The sequence below is a fragment of the Periophthalmus magnuspinnatus genome, chromosome 13 (genome assembly GCF_009829125.3).
Source record: "Periophthalmus magnuspinnatus isolate fPerMag1 chromosome 13, fPerMag1.2.pri, whole genome shotgun sequence".
Taxonomy (NCBI): domain Eukaryota; kingdom Metazoa; phylum Chordata; class Actinopteri; order Gobiiformes; family Gobiidae; genus Periophthalmus; species Periophthalmus magnuspinnatus.
Genome location: NC_047138.1, coordinates 19,342,843 through 19,363,918, shown reverse-complemented (window position 1 = coordinate 19,363,918; position 21,076 = coordinate 19,342,843). Strand labels below are relative to the sequence as shown.

General features: G+C 38.1%; 2 protein-coding genes across 2 annotated transcripts in view; both read right to left on the bottom strand.

Moving 5' to 3' along the window:
• LOC117380456 (integrin-linked protein kinase) overlaps nucleotides 1-8,236 on the bottom strand; it is a 32,773-nt gene extending 24,537 nt beyond the window's left edge. The window contains exons 1-2 of the mRNA XM_033977267.2: nucleotides 8,097-8,236; nucleotides 5,282-5,483 (exon numbers count right to left, since the gene is read on the bottom strand). Of these exons, the coding sequence (XP_033833158.1) occupies nucleotides 5,282-5,370 (89 nt within the window). The 5' untranslated portion in view covers nucleotides 5,371-5,483; nucleotides 8,097-8,236. The remainder of the gene's footprint in view (nucleotides 1-5,281; nucleotides 5,484-8,096) is intronic.
• Nucleotides 8,237-8,978: 742 nt separating this feature from the next.
• On the bottom strand, nucleotides 8,979-20,544 carry rrp8 (ribosomal RNA processing 8). The gene is made up of 9 exons (XM_033976955.2): nucleotides 20,337-20,544; nucleotides 20,171-20,268; nucleotides 18,760-19,030; nucleotides 17,867-18,321; nucleotides 16,844-17,142; nucleotides 11,911-12,040; nucleotides 10,533-10,639; nucleotides 10,369-10,465; nucleotides 8,979-9,507 (listed from the first exon to the last, which is right to left on the bottom strand). Exons 2-9 carry the CDS (start codon nucleotides 20,264-20,266, stop codon nucleotides 9,394-9,396), a joined length of 1,569 nt encoding a protein of 522 aa, XP_033832846.1. The 5' UTR covers nucleotides 20,267-20,268; nucleotides 20,337-20,544; the 3' UTR covers nucleotides 8,979-9,393.
• Nucleotides 20,545-21,076: the final 532 nt, after the last annotated feature.

The following is a 21,076-nucleotide window of genomic DNA, read 5'->3' as shown; positions in this document are numbered from 1 at the left end:
TCCACTGCATTGGTGTGGGATTTCGTGCACAACCTTTTTATACACCGCTTGTCTTGAAGGGTCTATAAACTTGAGTGAACTTTGCCATTATCTCTTTAAAAGCATTACCCAAACAGGAGTACCTAAGCGCTCTGGGAAAAGCATCCGGGAAGTGATGTGCAGAATTAGCGCTTTTCATTCCACCTTTAAAAGTAGCACACACACAAAGATAGTCTGTCTGCTTCCTCCTGGCTGCTAGTGGGATAATCATTGGCCTCCCCCACTTCTACTTATCCCCCACACTTATTTTGGAGGTGCTATTCCTTCGAAGGACATTTAACATTGTTTGTCTGGGGTTAGATCATGTAAACAGAGTCAGAGGAGTACACATATAGTGTGGTGATGGCTTTTATTATTTATTTCGCTGATTCATTAATACAGTTGAGGAACTTCATACGCTATTGTCTGAAGATCTTACTGAAAGGGGCTTAAAGGGTGGGAGTAAATGAGTTACGCAACTGGGGAGAATATATCAAGAGCGAAGGGGAGTGTGATGTGCAATTAGCTAATGGGCCAGTCACATGTGGGATGAAGACAGCGCTGGTCTACATATGGAACACCATTTATTGTAAAAACTGCTTTTCTTCTAAATATCCTCTAAGTTTAGCTGAATTTACACATGAAGGAGAAGCTTTAGAATATCTTGCATGAATACATTTAAGTTCAATTTAAGCTACTAGAGCCATAATAGACTTACTATATAACTAAAAAAATTCTATTCTGTCAACTGGACTAAAGTTTTAGAGTGAAGATGTTTTGGTGCTCGTCCAAGCAGCTTTGTTCCTGTGTTGTTGGTGTTTTAGTTTCAGTGTAGTTAGCTACTCCCTTCAAATATATATATACTGCCTTATATAATATATATAAGGCAGTGTCCAGAAGCACTCTGACCAGAACTGAAGAAGACATTTGGATGAGCAGCAAAACGTCTTCACTCTAAAACCTTTTGTACAGTTGAAGGAATTCAAATGTTCTTTTATTATGGCTCATACCTAGATGGCTGACGTATTATACAGACATCGTACACTAGTTACCAAAAAAAAAAAAAAAAAAGATTTTTAGAGCCAGGGTACCCGATATTCAAACTGTGAATAATTTAAGGATGTATTTCAATCTATCTTGCTCTCACAAACCACTTGGCATATCATTGACATTCACACGCAAGAATTATTTGGCCACTAGCAGATTTAGAACAGCTTTTTCAGACAGAAAAGTGAAGCAAGGTGGACCATCCTTGGCCAATCACCTATCATCCCAAAATGTCATATGGTGAGGTGACTCACCATAATTCATGGCTCATATGAAATAAAATGTTCTCTGTACGTGTCTGATTTTTGTCACAAAATTCTGCTTTTACCTTACATTTTCTGGCAGAAAACCAAATTTACGCATCTATGAGAAAAAAGTTGGGAATTTAAGTTTTAAAACTAGACAGAAAATACCTTGCATTTGAACAATTCACTACTATTAACTTGTAAAAGAATTCATTTTATTAGCCATCATTGTGCAGCTAATGTTCTGATAATTCATGAGACAGGTGAAACAATCAGGATTTTAGATTCAGTGCTTTTACTGAAACTGCCCAAAACTAATGGTGAATTCATTACGATAAAAATATGTAAGAATAAGAAACGAAAAGTGCACGAAAACGTATTAAGTACAAACGTGAGAATGTGAATGATCATCTCGCCTCATGGACTCCATTCTGCTCATGTTGACCTGGCCTGGCTAAATATTGACAGTGAGTGAATAATTCCCTTTTAGCTTTTTCTAAAAATACTGAGCTTAAATAAGACCCACAGGTTTAGGAGAAGCTCCACAGAGCAGCCTCATCTCCGGACAAAGTCATTTTAAGATACAGAGATGTGTGGATTTAGGCCCTTAATGTCTGCTGTGTGCCTGTGAATGACTGTGGCTGTAGTTTACTACCTTCCTGCGCAGGGTAATGTGTTCTGTTGGGCTTTGTGAACGGAAACATACACAAGGAAGTGGGTTCACCATAGGGCTACTACGATCTCATGGGACCAGAGGAGCAATTTTAGAACTACATTTGAAATAGTTAAAAATATGCCAGTGTGCCAAGAAGAAAAGGCTGCATATTATGTTTGCATTTTTACATTATATTTGTCAATCAACACAGGTTTGAGTACCGTATTTTCCGCACTATAAGGCGCACTGGAATATAAGGCGCACCTTCAATGAATGGCCTATTTTAAAACAAATTTCATATATAGGGCATTATAAGGTGCACAGAATATAAACTACTGTAGTAGCTGGGGTTGTGTTACGCATCCACGAGATGGAGCTGCGCTAAAGGGAATGTCAACAAAACAGATAAGTCAGTCAGTCAAACTTTATTAATAGAATAAAAAAAAAAACTTTGTTCACTCACAAAACAAGTTAATGCATTCACAATATAGTAACTCTCGAAATAGTGCAAAGCAATAACAATAACTCAACGTTGTTCAAACGTTAATGTCCATATTAACAATATCTCCCAGCCTTGTTTAGTGAAAGAAACACGTAAAGCTCACTTTTTCAGTTCATTCCTCATTCTCGAATCCCTCGAATTCTTCCTCTTCAGTGTCTGACTTGAACAGTTGGGCGAGCTCATTCAAAGTGCCCGATTCCGTCTCGTCAAAATCGCCATTATCCGTGTCGCTGCTGTTGTGTTGCTCCTTCGTGAAAGCTCGGACCACAGTTCAGACTGATGTATCAGCCCAGGCATCCACAATCCATTGGCAGATTGTGGCGTATGTCGCCCGGCGCTGTCTCCCCGTTATCCCTATAGCGTCGGATCCTATCTTCGCCGATAAAGCGGGTTGCGGACTTTCCAGCAGCGTAACTCCGCGCCCAGTCGTGCTCTTATGTAAATTCAAACGGCGTCTCAAAGCGGAGACATGGGGCTATCTAAATATTTTACCATCATTACGGTAATCTGCTTCTGTTGTCCCTCGAAGGTGACGAATGAGAGCGCAAGGCTGCGGGGATTTTCCCAGTCATTTATTCGATGTGTAAAAGAAAAAAATACGGATGGATGTGTAAAATAGAAGTAGTCGTGTGAAAAAATGCAGTAAATTCTGATACTTCGTTAAACATGATTTTTATGGCTAAAAAAGAATAAAAGTCTAGGTCTAGGTGAGCTATACTGGCCCATAGTGTGCTCAGTCTTTAAAGGGTTATTACCGCTATTACTTAGGCGACGCCTCCTGACTACGGGTGTCATAATTGACCATTATTGATCCATATATAAGGCGCATTGGATTATAAAGCGCACTGTGGGTTTTTGAGAAAATTAAAGGCTTTTAGGTGCGCCTTATAGTGCGGAAAATACGGTATGTAATGGCTGAAATTTTCATTTTCTCATATGTACAAAAAATATCATCAGTACATGCAGAGACTTTGATTCAACAGCTCACTTCTTTGCAAAAACTCACCAAATCAATTACATGATGGTTTGACACATGTCCATCCCACACATGCCACAGTCAGTGAAGCATGTCACTAATTGAGTGTAGGAAATGGGAGTGAAGTGCTCTACACAGGGAGCCGATGAAATCTTGTGGGTGAGATCTGAACTGGCTAACCCCCGGTCAGAAGGTCTGCTTACCATCTAACCCTCCGTGCCCCACTGCCCCATGCTCATATGTCTCAAGTTATAATAATATAAATCTCCAACGTCTGGTGTGCCCCAGGGCTCAATCCTGGGCCCAATGCAGCACATGTACATTAACGACTTGCCCCAAATTTTTCCGTCTAATGTAGTCTGTAGGATGTACAAAGACAATGCTGTTTTGCATCTTTACTTCAAAAACAAACACCAAGCTGTACAGGACCTGCCATCTGCTATTTCAGAGGTAACAAACTAGCTACTAAAATCACTTAAATATTTTCAAGTCAGTTAGTTTGTTTTTCTCAAAAGCCTGGCATGGACACAGACACAGATGTATGCAAGTTTGGAAAAAAAAAAAAAACATAGTCGTCCAATTTTTTTAAGTATTTTTAAGTATGGACCAACACCTGTCATTTAAACATGACAAAAGAACAGTGAATAAAATCAAACAATAACTCACATTCAAAATAACTCAAAACAAATTATGCAATTATATATTTACAGTCTAAAGTAAAGCACCTAAAACTGCAAAGAAAATGCACACACAATAGATATTGAACCCCAAAAATACAGGTACTACCTATTAGACAGACTATAGTTCTATCATATATTGAACAATAAGTTCAGTAATTACTGTGTCTGGCTTCTGCTTGGAGTGCTGTGTTGGTTGTGTTGCCGTTGTTCACGCGAATATGAGATTTTAAGATCCTCTAGTGTGCAGCTGGCCTCATTTTTTTTTTTTTTTTTTTATCTATCTATCTATCTATCTATCTATCTATCTATCTATCTATCTGGTATATGAACCAGTGATGGGAGTTACACTAGCGAATTCATTTTCATATTGCATTCCTGTGGCCACTTATGTAACCACTTTGTGCATCACTTAGTTTTAGATTTCAAAAATGTATTTAAAATAGGACAGTAATTTATCGCAATTTGAATGAATTGCATTTGTCTAATCAACTGACCACAATTATTAAGATAACAAAAATACTGTCTTTTTGTGGAGAAGGAATTGCCACTCGTGTAGTTTTGACCTCTAAAAACACATGGGATTCTTCTACCGATTTAGCAGTTAATTTTCCAGTCACAAATGTTAACGTTTCTACACATGGTTCAAATTAGCACTGAGAACTCAACCCTTGATTTTAAAAAGTGAATTGCATTAGTAAGAATGTTGTACGCCTTTAGTCATTCAAATGGTCAGTTGTGTCTTAGTCAACCAATGTCTGCATTAGTAGACTTATTTTTTTTAGGTTATAAGGATTTATATGGGACAACAGAAGACATGAGAAGTTAGTGATTGAATGAGTTTGCTGAAGATTTGGTATATTTTGGTATTTATCCACAAGTTTAATCTGTCCTTTTATAAATCATTTGTTTTCTATAATACTTTTTTCTGCATAAATTGTAGTTTTTGCATAAACTCCTCATGCAGGTGTAGTCTTGTGAGTGCAGTTTGGGTAAGATACATAGAGATGCGTATAGTTTTGAGAGCTTTTGTCACACCCCCTTTTAGTTGACTAATCGATCATCTGGAAATTTCTTCATTTGAAAACAGCCCTAATAATCTGATGCAAACCACAAACCACATTCATTTGACCAAACTATAGAAGAAGAGCAGGAGCTTACCCCTGGTTGAGGTCGTTCTCTGTGTTGTCCAGCCACAGACGCACAGCCACAGCGTTCCCCTCCCGACACTGGGTAAAGATGTCGTCCATATCTCCTCCTCTGTCCCCTCTGTCCCCCCTCTAACAGGTTTGAGTAGTTTTGGGTGTGAGGGCAGAACTAATAATCACACATCAGCCCCTCATCTGGTCATCACTCAGGCCCACTGTGAAACAGAAAAGAAAAGTGGAAAATTAGTGGGCAATAATAACAAAAAAAAATATTTTTTACAATTAAAGGCCCTGAAACCAATGTTTTCTCATATGTTTGAGCAAAATTATCCCAGTACAGATATACTGTGTAAGCAGCTCTTGAGGTCAAAATAAGTCAGGTACATACTTTCTGCATCCAATTATAAAGCATTTTATTGTGTGATAATCAGGGTGTGCATGTTAGCTTGTTAGTTGTCATTAAAAACTAAGAGCAGTGAAAAGCACTTACAAACTCATTGTGGTGAATAATTTGGATGCTCTGAATGCATAAGGTAAGGGAGGACTAACTTCTGTAAGCTGTTTAAAATGAAATAGTTCTGTTTTTTACATTTTAAGACAGTAAAAATCAGGTAAGCCTACAATGCCTTTATTTCAGAGTGTGCCTGTTGGGGTGCAAGTATCAAACTAAAGATGAATGAACCATAAATTAGGCTTGTCATGATGATCACTATATCCACTTATCGTTCAATATATGAAAACCTGGAACTACCGGTATATTTTTTGGGATCAGTGTTTTTGGGATCAATGTACTTTTTCTTGGACATTTTTTGGTTAAATGATAAGATTCAAACCAAAAAAGTTGAATTAATAACTTCTATGACTCACTACAGATGCTAATACTAAACTTTCATTTTAACAATACTGTAGATTTAGAATAGATTTTGTGGTTTAAATCTGCTCTTGGGTTTATTTTCTATACAACTGTGGATATCATCAAAAAAACATGGCTTACATTTATTCTAGAGAGATGTTTTCATCTTTGTTTCACTAGAAATGGGAAGTGCAGAATTGAGTAATCGTGTCAACAGAATAATCAGTAAAGGGAGGGAACAGTGACTCACAGTGAGTAACAAGAATCTACTTCCTTTGTGACAGCTGTGTTTACAATATTTTAATGAATAGAAAATGACCTTTTAGGAGGACCGCAACAACCCAGGCAATGCAAATATATCAGGTCAAAAGATGTCTTTTCTTTATTAATTTGATGTGGTAAAGTAATGTTTTCACGATACTAAAATTTCAAAGTATTGATATCAATACTAGGGAATAGACTCGATACTCAATACTGATTCCGATAACACAATGATAATAAAAACACTCATTCTATGAACAATAGAATGTTATTTTCCACATTAAATGCTATTCAGGAAAGGTTAATTTCTGTCCTGTGACTGGGACATTTTTAGCATCAATACCTGCTCACATGAGTATTTAGTTTTGATACTAGTTTTAGTATGGATTAGTATCTGATACCAACCCTTTGGTAAAGTAGGCTTTCTACACCAACAGTACTGCAATCAAAATTAAATCATTAACATACACAGAAACACTACTGCACAACAATAGACTTTTAACCCCAGTAAACAAGCACTAGGAGCACTGAACGTTGTCATACATATACTTCAACATTTTCACTCATTATAAAACATCATGTAACACATTTGAATGAACCAATTCACTAAGCTAATTAAAAGGCCCATATTACACTATTTACTGATCTCTGTTATGTTTCCTCATCAGAAAAATACCAGGAATTGTGCTTTGTTTCATGCACACATGTTTAACACACAAAGTCTACATATTTAGTCTGGGTTCTCTCAAACAGAAAACACTCTGTTCTACGTTGTGATGTCATGTGGTAATACAGGAAGTGCTCTATTGTGTTTTGAAACTCCATACACCTTCATTAGAATCATTTGGATTTCAGCCCTGGAATTGCCCATCTCTACTGAACTAAAAGTAAAAGGAGCTGTTATCTTGAAAACTACCACTTCGTGACATCACAAGATGGAACTGAACATTTTGAGCTTTGGAGATGTGGACAAACTAATAATAAACAATTACTCAAATATGCGAATAAAACAAAACATAGCTCCAGGTATGTTTTTGAAATAAAAACATTCTGACATGGCATAGTACCTTTAATGTAATATTTAGATATTTAGAAGTGCCCTGACCACTATAAAATCCCAGTCAAAAAGAGATGGGGTATAATTTGATAACGTTCTGGTGAAGGGTTTTTAAACAAAAAGTGTGCCACAACTCAAAAATGATTGGAAAATACATTGCAACATCTACATTTTGAGAGGTCCAGTTCGATACGGCAAAGAATTGCAAATACCTTTATTGCAACTAGTAATTACGCTCTTGTAATATAGTAATAAATAACTGTAGCATTGAAATAATAGGAGTTTAGATGCAATACTTCCTCAAACTACAATATCTGTCTATAGCAGTTTGCAGGCAACTCTGCAATGACTGCAACAGGCTCCAGTTAGCACTTAGCGTCTTACATCTTTTTTTCCTCCTTTTACTTTCACAAATTACAAACAAAATTAAGTTAGTCCCGCTTAAAATATCTTCAACTTGTTTAACATTCAGCCACGTCTGAACTACATTTATTCCGCATAAACCATTAGGAAAACGCTTGAGCTTGTTAGCGATCTCTGGGGTATCTGTGGCTAACAAGCTAACAGCTAACTTTAGTGACGCGGCGCCCGGACAGTGGTGTCGTTTCTATTCCGCTGCAAAAGAATACAAATCATGCAAACTGACTGCAAACATACCGCGCATATTCCTCATAAACGCTGCAAAAGGTCAGTCATAGAGGTAACCCGGAGCCCGGATGTTTCTGGGTGGTATTGGGGGTCTGAGCTCTGTCCACACCCTCGCTGGTCGCTGTCCAGAGGAGAACAGTGCGTAGCAGAGCGCACACGGGCCGGGGAGGGACCAGGGGGAGGACCGGGGAGGGAATCGGTGGACGCTGAGAGACAGGCGCGGCGGCGTGCGGACTCCACCTAGAGCAGGAACGGCGCAGTGAATGTTAAAAAAAACATTGCCCCCGGCTATGATTTTTAATATTACACTTATTTAGATAATGTGTGCTTTTACAGCCTTTAAACCAATTCACCTTCACAACAGCTGACACAAATAAGATGGAACAATGTGAGAAAAAAATAGAAAAAAAAAAAAAACCAAACAATATCTCAAATGTTTTTATAGTGTAAATTATTTGATATAATGAGTGCTGGCTAATTCATTTTTCAACGGCACTGACGAAAAAAACAAATTAACAAAAAACAAAACCCTACAAAAACAAGAACAACAAAAACAAAAAACTCAAGAGTAACCAATCATGTAAAAGTTATGGGCTTCAAAATGACGAAAAGTTCATTAGAAAGGTACATTGCCATAGTAATTAACAATTTAAAACAATATATAATATCCTGTCTTCTGAATGGTGAAAAGTATTCAAAATAGCTTGGCTTCAGGTGACATCACTACGTTCTAGAAATAATTTCTTTTGAGAGGTGACACCATGCTGGAGGTGTCTTACATGTATGTCTATGTCAGAATGTTCAGCAGTTGCCATGATGACATAATGTACACAATAGCAAACACTGCCAAAAACTTTTTAAATTGTCTGAAAACTCGAGAAATCCAAAATTGGTGTAAAAAGTACATTTTTAATGTGATTGATTGTAGCATCACAACCCCAGGGAATGTTGATGACATCAGCAGCAAAGTGCCAATAGTTTCAACTAAGTTGGAGGACAGGTCAGTATTCTATGGTGAAAATAGGTGTTTATGATATAAATATGGTTGGGCGAATGAATGAATGACTGAATGAAGATAAATATAATACTTTAAAAAAAAAATTCTATGGGAAAAAACAATGGGAAATGTAATTCCATGACCAGGTGATGGGCAGTCACTGTGGAGCTACATATAGACAAAGTTAAAGAATACATTTGACAATAGTTAGGTATAAAGTAAAGATTTATAGCACTTCAACATATGAACAGTTGCAAAACGAGTCTTGATATTTGAACCAGATCAGTAAATGGCTTTAAATGAAGTCTCTCATCTCTTCTTATAAACACAAGGCTTTAGCTGCAGTCCAAACTTCTTCACATTTTCAGGTGCTGGTCCAGTCTTCACAAAGTCGAAGGAATAAAAGTGACTGTTCTCTGTGTCCTGAAGGAAAAAGACACAAGGACAAAAGTATTAGACAAGAAGAGAAATATGTTTGTGCCATTTAAGGAACTGTACCTGATTTTTACAGTAAAAGAATGAAAAACAGAAAACTAAGAATAGGCATAAGAATAACTTTAGACAAGTGCAAATTGCTAATTATAGGCTTAGTAGGTTAAAAAGAATGGTTTAAATTCTGCTCAAAGACAATAAAGCGTATAAATGTTGAGATAAGTCTTTTTGATCACTTTATCTAAAAAAAAACGATAACTTGACAAAAGACAAAGTTCATTCTAAACTTTATGTATGGCCTGTGATACAAACATATGGCCATAAAAGGATTTCTGTCTCTGTGTAAATGTATTTCATGCCAAAACCACATGGTCTCCATCCTGTCTTCAACAGACCCTATGTTTACCTGTATCAAGTGTCTTCTTTGGAGCTCATAGCTAACGTAATGGATATTTATAGTTTAATTTTCTAAAACACGACTCTCAAATGTAATGGTTAGGTATGAGATATGACCTCGTGCCACAGGATCTTGTGATGATCTTGTGAAAATTGGCACAAGATATGAAGAAAATTACCTTGTGAGATTTTTCCCCCCCATGTTTTTACATTTGGACAAAGAAAGTCCAAATGTAATGTCATTTTGTGAAGTTACATGTTTTGAGAAGCTGTAGTTACAAAAAGCATGCTACAATAACAGAAACTAATATTAAATATATTGTTTTAAAATGGTGACAGGTCTCTTGGTCCCTTGTGGATCATCCAATGTTGATCAGACTGGCTTTGCCTGAAAAGAACTATTCATACAAGAGATGTGACATACAGATTAAACTTGGCCTGATAGCGCATTCTCACCTTGGACACCAGTTTGAATCCTAAACTTGCCAGTGCAGTGATGAAGCTCCGCACATTCTCAAATCTGCTCGAGACCTCAGCTATCTTGAGAAAACCCCTGCAAACAAGCACAAAACTATGAGTCTTCTGAATGACTTTTTATATTCAAAACAAACATAACTCACCCCCTTTTTAGAACACGGTTAGCTTCTTTTAAAAAATCAGCAAGGTTAGTTCCCATGAGAGAGAGACAGAAGACAACGATGTCCACAGAGCTGTCTTTTAAAGGGACCTGCAGGAAAGGCACAAGATAGTAAACACAGTGGCTAAGTTCAAGTGCACACCAAAATCTGGTAATTATCTGATTTCTTAAAGGTCCTATATTACACAAAATTAACTCTTGTGAGAGTCCAAGTTATAATGCTGTTACCTCCTCAAAAATAAACCTGGAGTTATGTTTTGTATCATTCATACATGTTTGAGTAATCCTGCAATATTAGGCTGTGTACATCTCAAAGCTCAAAATGCTCTTTTCCACATTGTGATGTCATGAAGTGGTAGTTTTAAAGTTTTCCTTTTATCTTTTGTCATCCAAATGATTATAGTGAAAGTGTATGGAGTTTAAAAACACAGTGGAGCACTTCCTGTATTACCACATGACATCACAAGGTAGAACGGATCATCAGTTTGAGAGAAAAACTCTACATATGCAGGGTTTGTGTGTTAAATGTGTGAATGAAACAAAAGACCACTCCAGGTATGTTTGTGATGAGGAAACAGCATTAGAAGAGAGATCAGAGTTATTTGGGCCCTTTAAAGAAAGAAATCACTTGACGTTGCTGTTTCATTTCATTAATCTTTTAACTCCAAAAATCTGGTGATAATCTGATTTTGAGAGCACATGTAATCACACCCACTGATGTTAGTCATACCTACACTGCAGCATGGTACAATAAACTTAGCAAATTTTTAGAACTAGTTTATTTTAAATGCTCGCAGTGGTCCAAAATTATTCATCACTTACCTAATTTTCCCCATTGTATTTAAGCAAAATGTGTCTTGTCCCAGTACGCAGATGTTGAGGTCAAATAAGTCCGCTATGCTGCCTGCATCTAATTATGAAGTGTTTTATTGTCCGATTAGCCAAGAAGTGTCTGTTAGTATGCTAGTTGTTGTTAGCTTTACCATGATGGCAAAACTCTGCTCTGGTCTCTAAGAGTAGTGAAAAGTGCTTATAAACGTGGTGAATAATTAGGATATTCTGAATGCATAAGGTAATTGAGGAATAACTTTGGACCACTGCAAACTGCTTAAAATTAACTAGTTCTGTTTTCACTTTTTTAACATGTCCTGAAAAGTGTTGATTCTTGTATTTTTTTGTCACTTCATCTTTCAGTCTTTTTGTGTTTAAAATGTTATGTTAAAAGTTTGAACAGAATTCTATTAAAATATAAATCTCAAATTTAATCTTATTGGAATGCTTGTTAGAAAATTTTCAAATAGCTATTTTTCAGATGTTCAGCCCTGATATATAAAGCCTCTCTGATTTGAAACTGCACACACGTTGGCCATGTCGCAGGCCGTCACCATCTCACACGTGGCCACCAGGTCGAAGCTATGGACTTTGTTTTTGACGTTCTTGGCGATTTTACAGTCTCCACAACCGAAGTCTGCCACCACCAGAGAGGTCGGTCTGCAGGGGACAGGAGCAGGAGTAATAGTTTGAGTACGTTTACAAATCTCATTAACATACAAGATTCCAGTTTGAGACTGTAAAGGATGTCAGAAATATTTGAATGAAAAAGTCTAATAGTGATGAATAGACTTGGAAGAAAAAAATAATTAACTAAAAGCTAACATAAATAACACACATAAAAACATTGAGAATCATACACTCCCTGGCCAAAAAAGTCACCACCTGGATTTAACTAAGCAAATAGGTACAAGCCTCTTGCAGTTGGTCAGGTCTAGGTTCAGTAACAGTATGTGCTCTGTAAGGTATTTTTTAACAATGTAATACTACCCCAGATGCCTGTAGCCCTACTCACCAAAGACCCCCACCCTGAGAGGGTCATAAAGCAATCTGCGAGCACTGGGGCCAAGAAGATAACACCTATGATCAGGGCCACTTCTTATCTGTAGCCCTGTTCACCAAGGACTGAGTGACCCCCACGCTGAGAGGGTCATAAAACAATGAGATTGATTGACTTAAAAACACACATTGTGGGATTTTGCCAAAAGGTTTTTAATGTGTAACCACATGTTGCCGAGAAGAAGTCCCGCCTCACACACACGCACTGGGAGGCCTATAAAAGCTGGAAACACAAACATCTCAGGACTCTCTTCCTATCCTTTCCTGAGAGTCCGGTGCTTCATTGTTAACTTTACCTGTGATGAACTCATTAAACCCTTCTGACTTATACTTTAGTCTCTTAGTCCTCTTTGACGCTTGCATCAGAAACGAACATTTCTTACAGCTCAAAGAATGAGATCAGCTGACTACCTGAATATACTGAATGACCCGATTATTCCATCAATGGATTATTTTCTTCCCTGATGGAATGGGCATATTCCAAGATAACAATGTCAGGATTCAGCGGGCTCAAATGTAAAAGAGTGGTTCAGGGAGCATGAGACATCATTTTCGCGCATGGATTGGCCACTACAGAGTCCAGACCGTAACCCCATTGAGAATGTTTGACCGCTGCGCAAAGCCTTCTCCAGGACATCCCAGAGTCTACCATCATCAACACAAGATCTTGGTGAGAAATTAACGCAATACTGGATGCAAATAAATGTTGTGACCACTGTTCCCTCTAAGCTGCACGCGTGCGCAATTGCGCACTGCTGACACGGTCTCCGCACACAGAAAATCTGTGCTGCGCACAAAAAAATCGAGCCGGAATTGAAAATAAACACACAACAAGTCATTCTGCGCTAATTTTCAATGTGAGTCAGTGAGTGTGACCGATGATTAGCTGCTCCAGCCAATTATGGCTGTGTCCCAATTCGCCAAACTGGCCTTAGGATCACCATTTGAAGTGTGCATCGAAGGGTAGTTACGTAATTTCCGGAGTGACAAGGGCTGTCCCATTTCAACGCACCCTACTGAATGCGCCCGACAAACCTGCCCTTCCCTTTCCACCGTTTCCATGGAGATCAGACGTAACTGAAGCGTGCATGCGTGCACACTTCACGCACTTCTATATCCCATCATGCACCACAACGCATGAAACAGAATAAAATGGAGTTCGCTGCGCAATATACGTTCAAATGTTCGTATTGGTTTACCTCATCTACAACAGAGCGACATGAAACTGTTAAATCTGAATAAAGATCTGTACAGGCTGTGTGTGTGATGATTAAAAAGGAAGGGAGTTATATGGAATAAAGGAATGTGCAGTTATTGCTAGACAATAAGAAGACATTATTATCATTAGAAATTATTACTGCAATAAGAATAATGTAAGAATGTTCGTTTCTATTGTAAGCGTCAAAGACCAAGAGAAACATAAAGTCAGAAGAGTTTAATGATCCACACAGGTAATGTGAACAATAAAGCAATGGTCCTGAGACGTGCACAAAATCTTCATGTGTTCCAGTACATTCCATAGGTCTGCACCCCATGGTGGGCATGTGTCATTTACCTTTGTGTTAATAAATCAAGATACTAGTTTGATGTAGCGCTGCACTGCTAGAAAATCCCTCACAATAATAATATGGAAAGAACTGGCACGGCATAGAAGGGAAACAGCGCCCTCTACTGTTATTAAAGTGGTGTAGACACTGGCCAAAATACCGAATTGTTAAACTGCAATATCCCACTTTATGTACAACTGATCAGTGTTCTCTGGTTTATAGACTATGAATGTGAAAATGATATTTTTACCTCTGTCTCTGTTATTATGTTTTCACAAGGTATATTTTGTTAACCCTTTAAAGTTATGAAGTAGCTACAAATGAGAAAAAAATCACCTTGAATGTTATAATTGCCTATTGATATTCAATCTAAAAAAAAAAAAGAAACGGCTGTGACGACGACATCTTGACTTTTCCTCTATTAAATAATACATCGTTAAAAAATAACGTACGTAATGTACGTATCGTACGCTCAAAGACAGCGGTACAAGTGCGGTCCGTGGTGTAGACCTGTCCCACTTCAGCAAGATGGTGGCTACACTGAGCAGGGCAGATTCTCGACCTGAACCTTCAAACTACACTTTGAAGAGTACTTCAAAGGGACCCTTCAAAAGGTGCATTTGGTGAATTGAGACACAGCCTGTGTGATTCACATATGCATTTGCGCAGCTTATCAACGTCATTGACAGGCGTCCTCATGCGCCACTACCAGAGTTTTAGCCGATGTGGCCGATGTGGACTGAAGACTTGCTAATGATGCTAAGTGCTGTTTAACCCCTTAACGTTCCGACGGCCCGCCCTCGGGCGCACTGTTACGCACTATTTTGCAGCAGTTTTGTGTTTTAAACATGACGAAACGGACAAAACAAAGGAAGTACGCGACCGAGGACACTGTGGATGTTTGTACAAGTTAAACTAGAGGCATCTCGGACCCGGAGCGGTTCGTGGAACTGAGTGAAGATCTCATGGTGGACTCAGGAGCAGAGGACCTTATGATTTGATGGATTGGATGAAGTTCCTGATCGGTAAGCGTGGTTTATTCTGCTATTGCCTTAATTGTGGGTCAAATGTGTATTATGTGTAATTAGTAGCATTAGCTAATGCCAATCTGAGCCCCCCGACCAGCACCAAGCATCACGCACACACCACTTGGGTGAAGTGTCTTGCCTAAGGACACAATGACAGAAATTGGTCCGAGCGGGACACGATCCTCCAACCTCTAAGGCACTGTCACAGAATGAGTGTCACACTGTCACATGTACAGTGTATTTTTAGTTTCCAGTGTGTGTTTGTTTACATTTTGAAGTGTGTGTTTGTTCACTGTTTGCAGTGTGTGGTTTGTAAATATATATTTATTTTGACCCATACCACTTGTTTTGAATATATATTATATACAAATACACATTATATATTGTGTTTTGATATGGTATGTAAATGTACAGTAATAGAGCAGCTGGGTGTGCAGATACAGATTCCTCTCAGTGTGTATTGGTCATTGAATACTGTCACTAGTTTATGAGTTGTAAAAATCAAATGATCGTGTCATATACTGAAAAAGAGTTAACGGACTGTCTCCCAGACCACAGTAGGACAATCTCATTCAATGCACAGCAAAAGCTTCACACAATGGCTTATACTCATAATACAAGTCAGAGCTTTATGATAAAAATGTTAAGTGTGTTTTCAACATTGGAGTTTACAGTTGGCTTGGTTTGGTTGGAAGCTCATGTTTTTCCATAGTTAAAATTAAATATTTATACTTCCAATAGCATTAACATATGACACAGGTCATGAGCAAGATTTTTGTCATTTTCATTGTATAAGTGGGCTAAAGCACTTAATTAAAAGTCTTATAACAGAAATGCAAATGTGGTAATTTGATTATTTAAAAAAAAACATTTAACTTGGATGGATGCGATGCAGCATGACCACAGTGCGCACGTCTGATGTTGCTCACAGTGGTCCATGGGACCGCTCAGGGAGTTTGTGTGTTTGCTCAGGCTCGCGAAAAATTACAGGGAACATTGGTTGTGACATTGCAGAAGCTTATCGAAAAAAATGCCACAGCGAATGCATGTCGTAATCAAAGCTAAAGGTGACTTAATGAAATATTAAGAGTGTGTGACATTTTATTTTTGGTGGTGACTTTTTGGGGGGGCAGGCAGTGCATACACAGCATTACTGACATGCAAATATAAGCATGCAGTTGGAAAAATGAACACAATCTGAGAAATGCTCACAGTGAGTCTGCCTATGATTTGTGGATTTAAAGCTGCACAGGAGACCTCTGGATTTCTAAAGTGATGTAATGATTTGTGTCCATTAAAAGGCACAGTATGCAACTTTTTGGAGGTGGCACATTACCTGTGTCATTCAACAGACAGTGCTTATAAACATACATAGATAGACTGGCTATAATATACCACAGTATGGCATAAGCTAAGGAACAACATTTCCATGGAAACCTACTAAAAAGTAGAACTCGACAGAAATGGGGTTTTTCATCGCCGATGCCAATACCAACTGTTTAAAGTCCAGAGAAACCTATAGCTGATAAGATCTGCCGATATTTTGGACTGATATTTAGGATTGATTTTGTCTCCAATTTCTGTCATTTTAATTTACATTTTACCACAAACCTTTAAGAGAGCTGTGTAGTCACATTTTGAGCTAGTTTTGTGTATTCTTTAGGCAACAGATTGACCAAAACAAACCATCGGCTTCTGCTGTAGATTTAAGCCCGATAGCTGACACACTAAGTCTATCTCTACTAAAAAGTTACATGCTGTGGCTTTAATATCAGCTGTTTTTGTGAAATGTCCTAATTTACATCCTTTTGCTTGAAGAACAGTCTTACTTTTGCTTGATGAACTGAATGATCTGATCCACAGGGTTATCAGGCCACCTCTGCACCTGGGCGCTGTATCCTCGATGGTACACCCAGAAAGCCTCCTTATCCTGGGTGAACATGCGGCGCGCCTCCCTGCTGCTGGAGCTGTACAGCACCTCGTTTATGTAGCGGAACCGGGCCGACTCCAGCCGCTGCTCCATTCGTGATCGGAGAGAGGCCGAGGGGTCCAGGGGCTCTACCAGGGGCTCGGCTAGGGTCTCCGCTGTGGGCCCCTCTGCCTCTGGTTCTGCTTGCTCCACACAGGCCTGTCACAATACCAAATTTTGATAACATCGTTTTTGTAGAATAAGATGAGATATTTTGTTGTTTGTGGAGGAAATAGTGGTTCTTCAAAAAGTGCAGGCTTTGCCATGGCACTTCTATGGGGTATTAAATATGGGTATACTACTGGGGTATTTTTCTTCTATGGGGTATTAACTGCTAACACATAACATATTTGGATTACCATATTATCTTTTATCATTTTAAAAATGTTATATGTGCCCAAAACAACCCCCTTCATGGAATTTTGACCATTTTAATAGTAATTGGATTTATATACCCACAGGTTTTTACAGGGCATTATTCATTCATACCACACTCTGCAGTGACAACATACTACTGTCGCCACAGCTGCCCTGGGGTAGAATGACAACAGTGAGGGTACCAATCTGTGTCATCTGCCCCTGAACACACCACTATCATACAAGGCAATGTGGGTGAAGTGTCTTGCCTAAGGACATAACATTTTTGCCATTGCTCCCCTTGTATTCCCAGCAGTCTCCCATCCAAGTACGAAGAGATCTTTGACAAGCAGATCTGGCTGTATTTTAAATTCATAGCGATGAACTTAAGAGCTGTAATTTTTAGGAGGCGGAGCTATTGTTGAAATGTGGACTGACAGAATGTATGTAAGAGGTTCTTGTGAAGATGTTGTTTGAAGTCTTGCTAAACGTGTTTTAAATAAACATATAATGGTTATAGGCCTACCTCCAGGGGTTGGGCCTCCTCCGCCTTGGTCTCCTGGCTCTGGAGAAGTCTGCGTAGCTTCGCCTTCTTCAGTTGGGCTTTTTTGTTCAGTTCAAAATTTGCTGGTTTCAGAACTGCATTATCTGTGTCGGCCTTCTTTTTCTTTTTAATCTCCACTTTTTCACTTTGCGTTTCTGTTGATCCTCCGTTCATTTTGCCTTTTGGCATTTTACCCTTTTTCTTGACTTGCACAGCCTGAGTGTCCATATTTGTGGTAATATTGGCGTTCGTATCAATCTCCTTCCTCTCCCCGTCTTTTGAAGCTTCATGAGGTTTAAACTTATTTTTGCTCTTTCGCTTGTTTTTCATTCGGTTCCTCCACTGCTTTCGGCTGAGCTTGACATCAGAACCGTCGGCAGGTTTAGATGTGTCTTGGTCCTTTGGCTTGTCTGTGGTTGAAGAGATCAGTTTCTTTCCTTGAAAAAAGTGAAATATATTATGAAGGTTAATAAGAAAGATTGTAACAAAAAATTATTGTATTAATCATTTTGAGAGTTTAGCCGTGTTTGGTTAAAAACAAACCCAAGATGACTGTAAAAACAAAACATAACATAACATGACATGACATACCATGAGAGGGATGGGGTGTTAATCAAGAGATGGAGAGATGGAGATGGAAAGATGAAGAGATGGAGTAACAGAGAGATAGCTGCAGTTTCTTTTAAAGCAGAATCAATACCATGAATTAGAACAGCTCATAATAAAAGTACTGAAACATTCCTACAATACACTGACTCACCTGTCCGACACCCCCACTACCTAGTAAAATTGCAGTCTTTCTGATTTGCTAAAAGCGCCTGTTTAAATTGCATTTTCAGCTCAATTACGATTACTCTGGCAGCCATATGACTCACCTTCTAAGTCGTTCTTCCTCTTCTTCTTGACTGGGGTGACCTGACTGAGCTCCGTGCCACCTCCCTCTTCCCTCTCCTCTCCCTTCTCCACTGTGTCTCCATTCTTCCTCTTCCTCCTCCTCTTCTTCTTCCTCTTCTTCTTGGCGTGTTCTGTTGTTAGAGTTTCATCCTCACTGTCACTGCTCCCCTGTGGATCCTGGCTCCTCCACTCTGGCACAGATCCCAGTGTCTGCAGAGTGCGCAGCAGACTTTTCTTTCCCACCACTTTATTCTGGATTATACGAAAAGGTCAAAGCAAACTGTAAATATTGCAGTATGGTACACTTAAGGAAATGTATGTAAAATTTGGATTTTAAATTCCATAAACATGACCTCTCTGCGACCCCAGATACGAGGTAAGCATATTCAAATCAAATATAACTTTTACTAATAACTTTTGTAATGCTGATTTATTCTTAATGACAAAAACATGATGGACAAGTTCTTTATGTTAAAATTTGGTGTTTTGGTTTAACACGATTATCCAATCAGAAAGCAGAATGAGCCTCACATAATGCTGAAGTTCAGTTGGTTTGGGACTGTCTCTGATCTGAATGGTCACTACCTAAACCTAATTTGTCAACTAAGCATTTTATGCATTTAGGATTTCTATGGAACAACAGCAGACAAGAGAAGTGAAAGAGGGAGCTGACCTGATGATTTATCAAAACATAATTACCTGATCGGCACGAGACTCGACCCTGCCGAAAAGGATGTGTGCAACTAGAATAGACAGCCATATATAAATCATACTAAAAGTTTTTAACAGCAGAAAATTTGAAAGGTATTCACGTATTCATGTAAATGTATTCATTCAAACTGGCTATAATACATTCTGGATGTTTTTTGTTTTTTTTAAACCTCTGTTAAAAGGAGAGTCAAATAATGAGATTGGGGAACACAACAGGACAAGAAACAATTATAAAGACACAACACAAGTCTTTAAACTCCCTACCAGTCAGTCAGTAGGCCAAGACATAATCTTTATGTTGACAAAATGTAATGACTGGAACTGCTCCTTCAATTATGAGTTGTAATTTCTGACGTTCTTGATCTCTTGATTCAAGATATCAAATCATGATTTCATGTCCTTCTATACATCATTAACTTAATATTAAACTATTTTTTACCCTTAAGTAATTTTATGAACCACTACTTTGTACTTCCTACTCTTAATGGATCAAGTAACAGAATACATTACAAAATACATTTTAATGCAGGTATTCACTGTATTCTGAAAAACATCAAATGAAAGAATAACTGTACCTGAATGCAGTTACTCAAAAAGTGTATTCTGAATATGTATGTTCATTTGATGTATTCAGTTACGTCCCGAAATAACGATACCATTACTTAAGTCTTTAAGCGTTACCTTCACACTGGGGCTGCTGGGCTCGTTTGCTTTGGGGACAGCAGGACTCAGGACGTCTGCTTTGCCATCATTCCAGTCCTCATCTTCAAGAAACATCTCTGCAGAAGCTTACCATTAGAATATATTTATAAATTACTGAAAATCTAGCGTTAATAGGTTGTCTTACCCGTGTCTGCAAACTACACAAATGCGTCAACAAGGGTTTGATCAGTGAATCAAATATTTCTAACCAACAAACCAAATTCTGTCTTTACTATTTACAAATATGAAATTATTTTTTTAGAATAAGACGTTTTTTGTTGCAGCCACGTTGGGAACTCATGCGCCGCGAAAGAAGCAAAACAACTACAGTCGCGCTTAGATGACGTCGCCGCTCTGAAGCAACAACGTAATCAGACTTTTCAGAAGAACTACTGCGTTTTTAAAAAATGTCCTATAAAAATGTTACTTCTTACATAAAATGTGATTATAAAACTACAACAATAATTTAACAAGGCAAACAATGTGTTTATAAATGTATAAATGTAGGGTGTTAAATTGTAAAATACGTTTGATATTTTTGATTATAGGAGTTAACCTAAACAGTGATACTATATATATATATATATATATATATATATATATATATATATATATATATATATATATATATATATATATATATATATATATATATATATATATATATATATATATATATAGTTCATATATATGTATAATTAATGTATAATTACACAAAATGCTGCTTTTGTTTGTCACAGTTTTGTCCATACCTGGTGTTTTGATTTTATGTGCAGCCTTGGTCCTCCAGCCGCTTCTTCTTTGTTTTTCTTTCTTCTTCATGTGTCCCTCGCCTTGCTCCTGGTATAAATTCGGGGTTTGACTCCCGCCTCTTCCCTTTGCAAA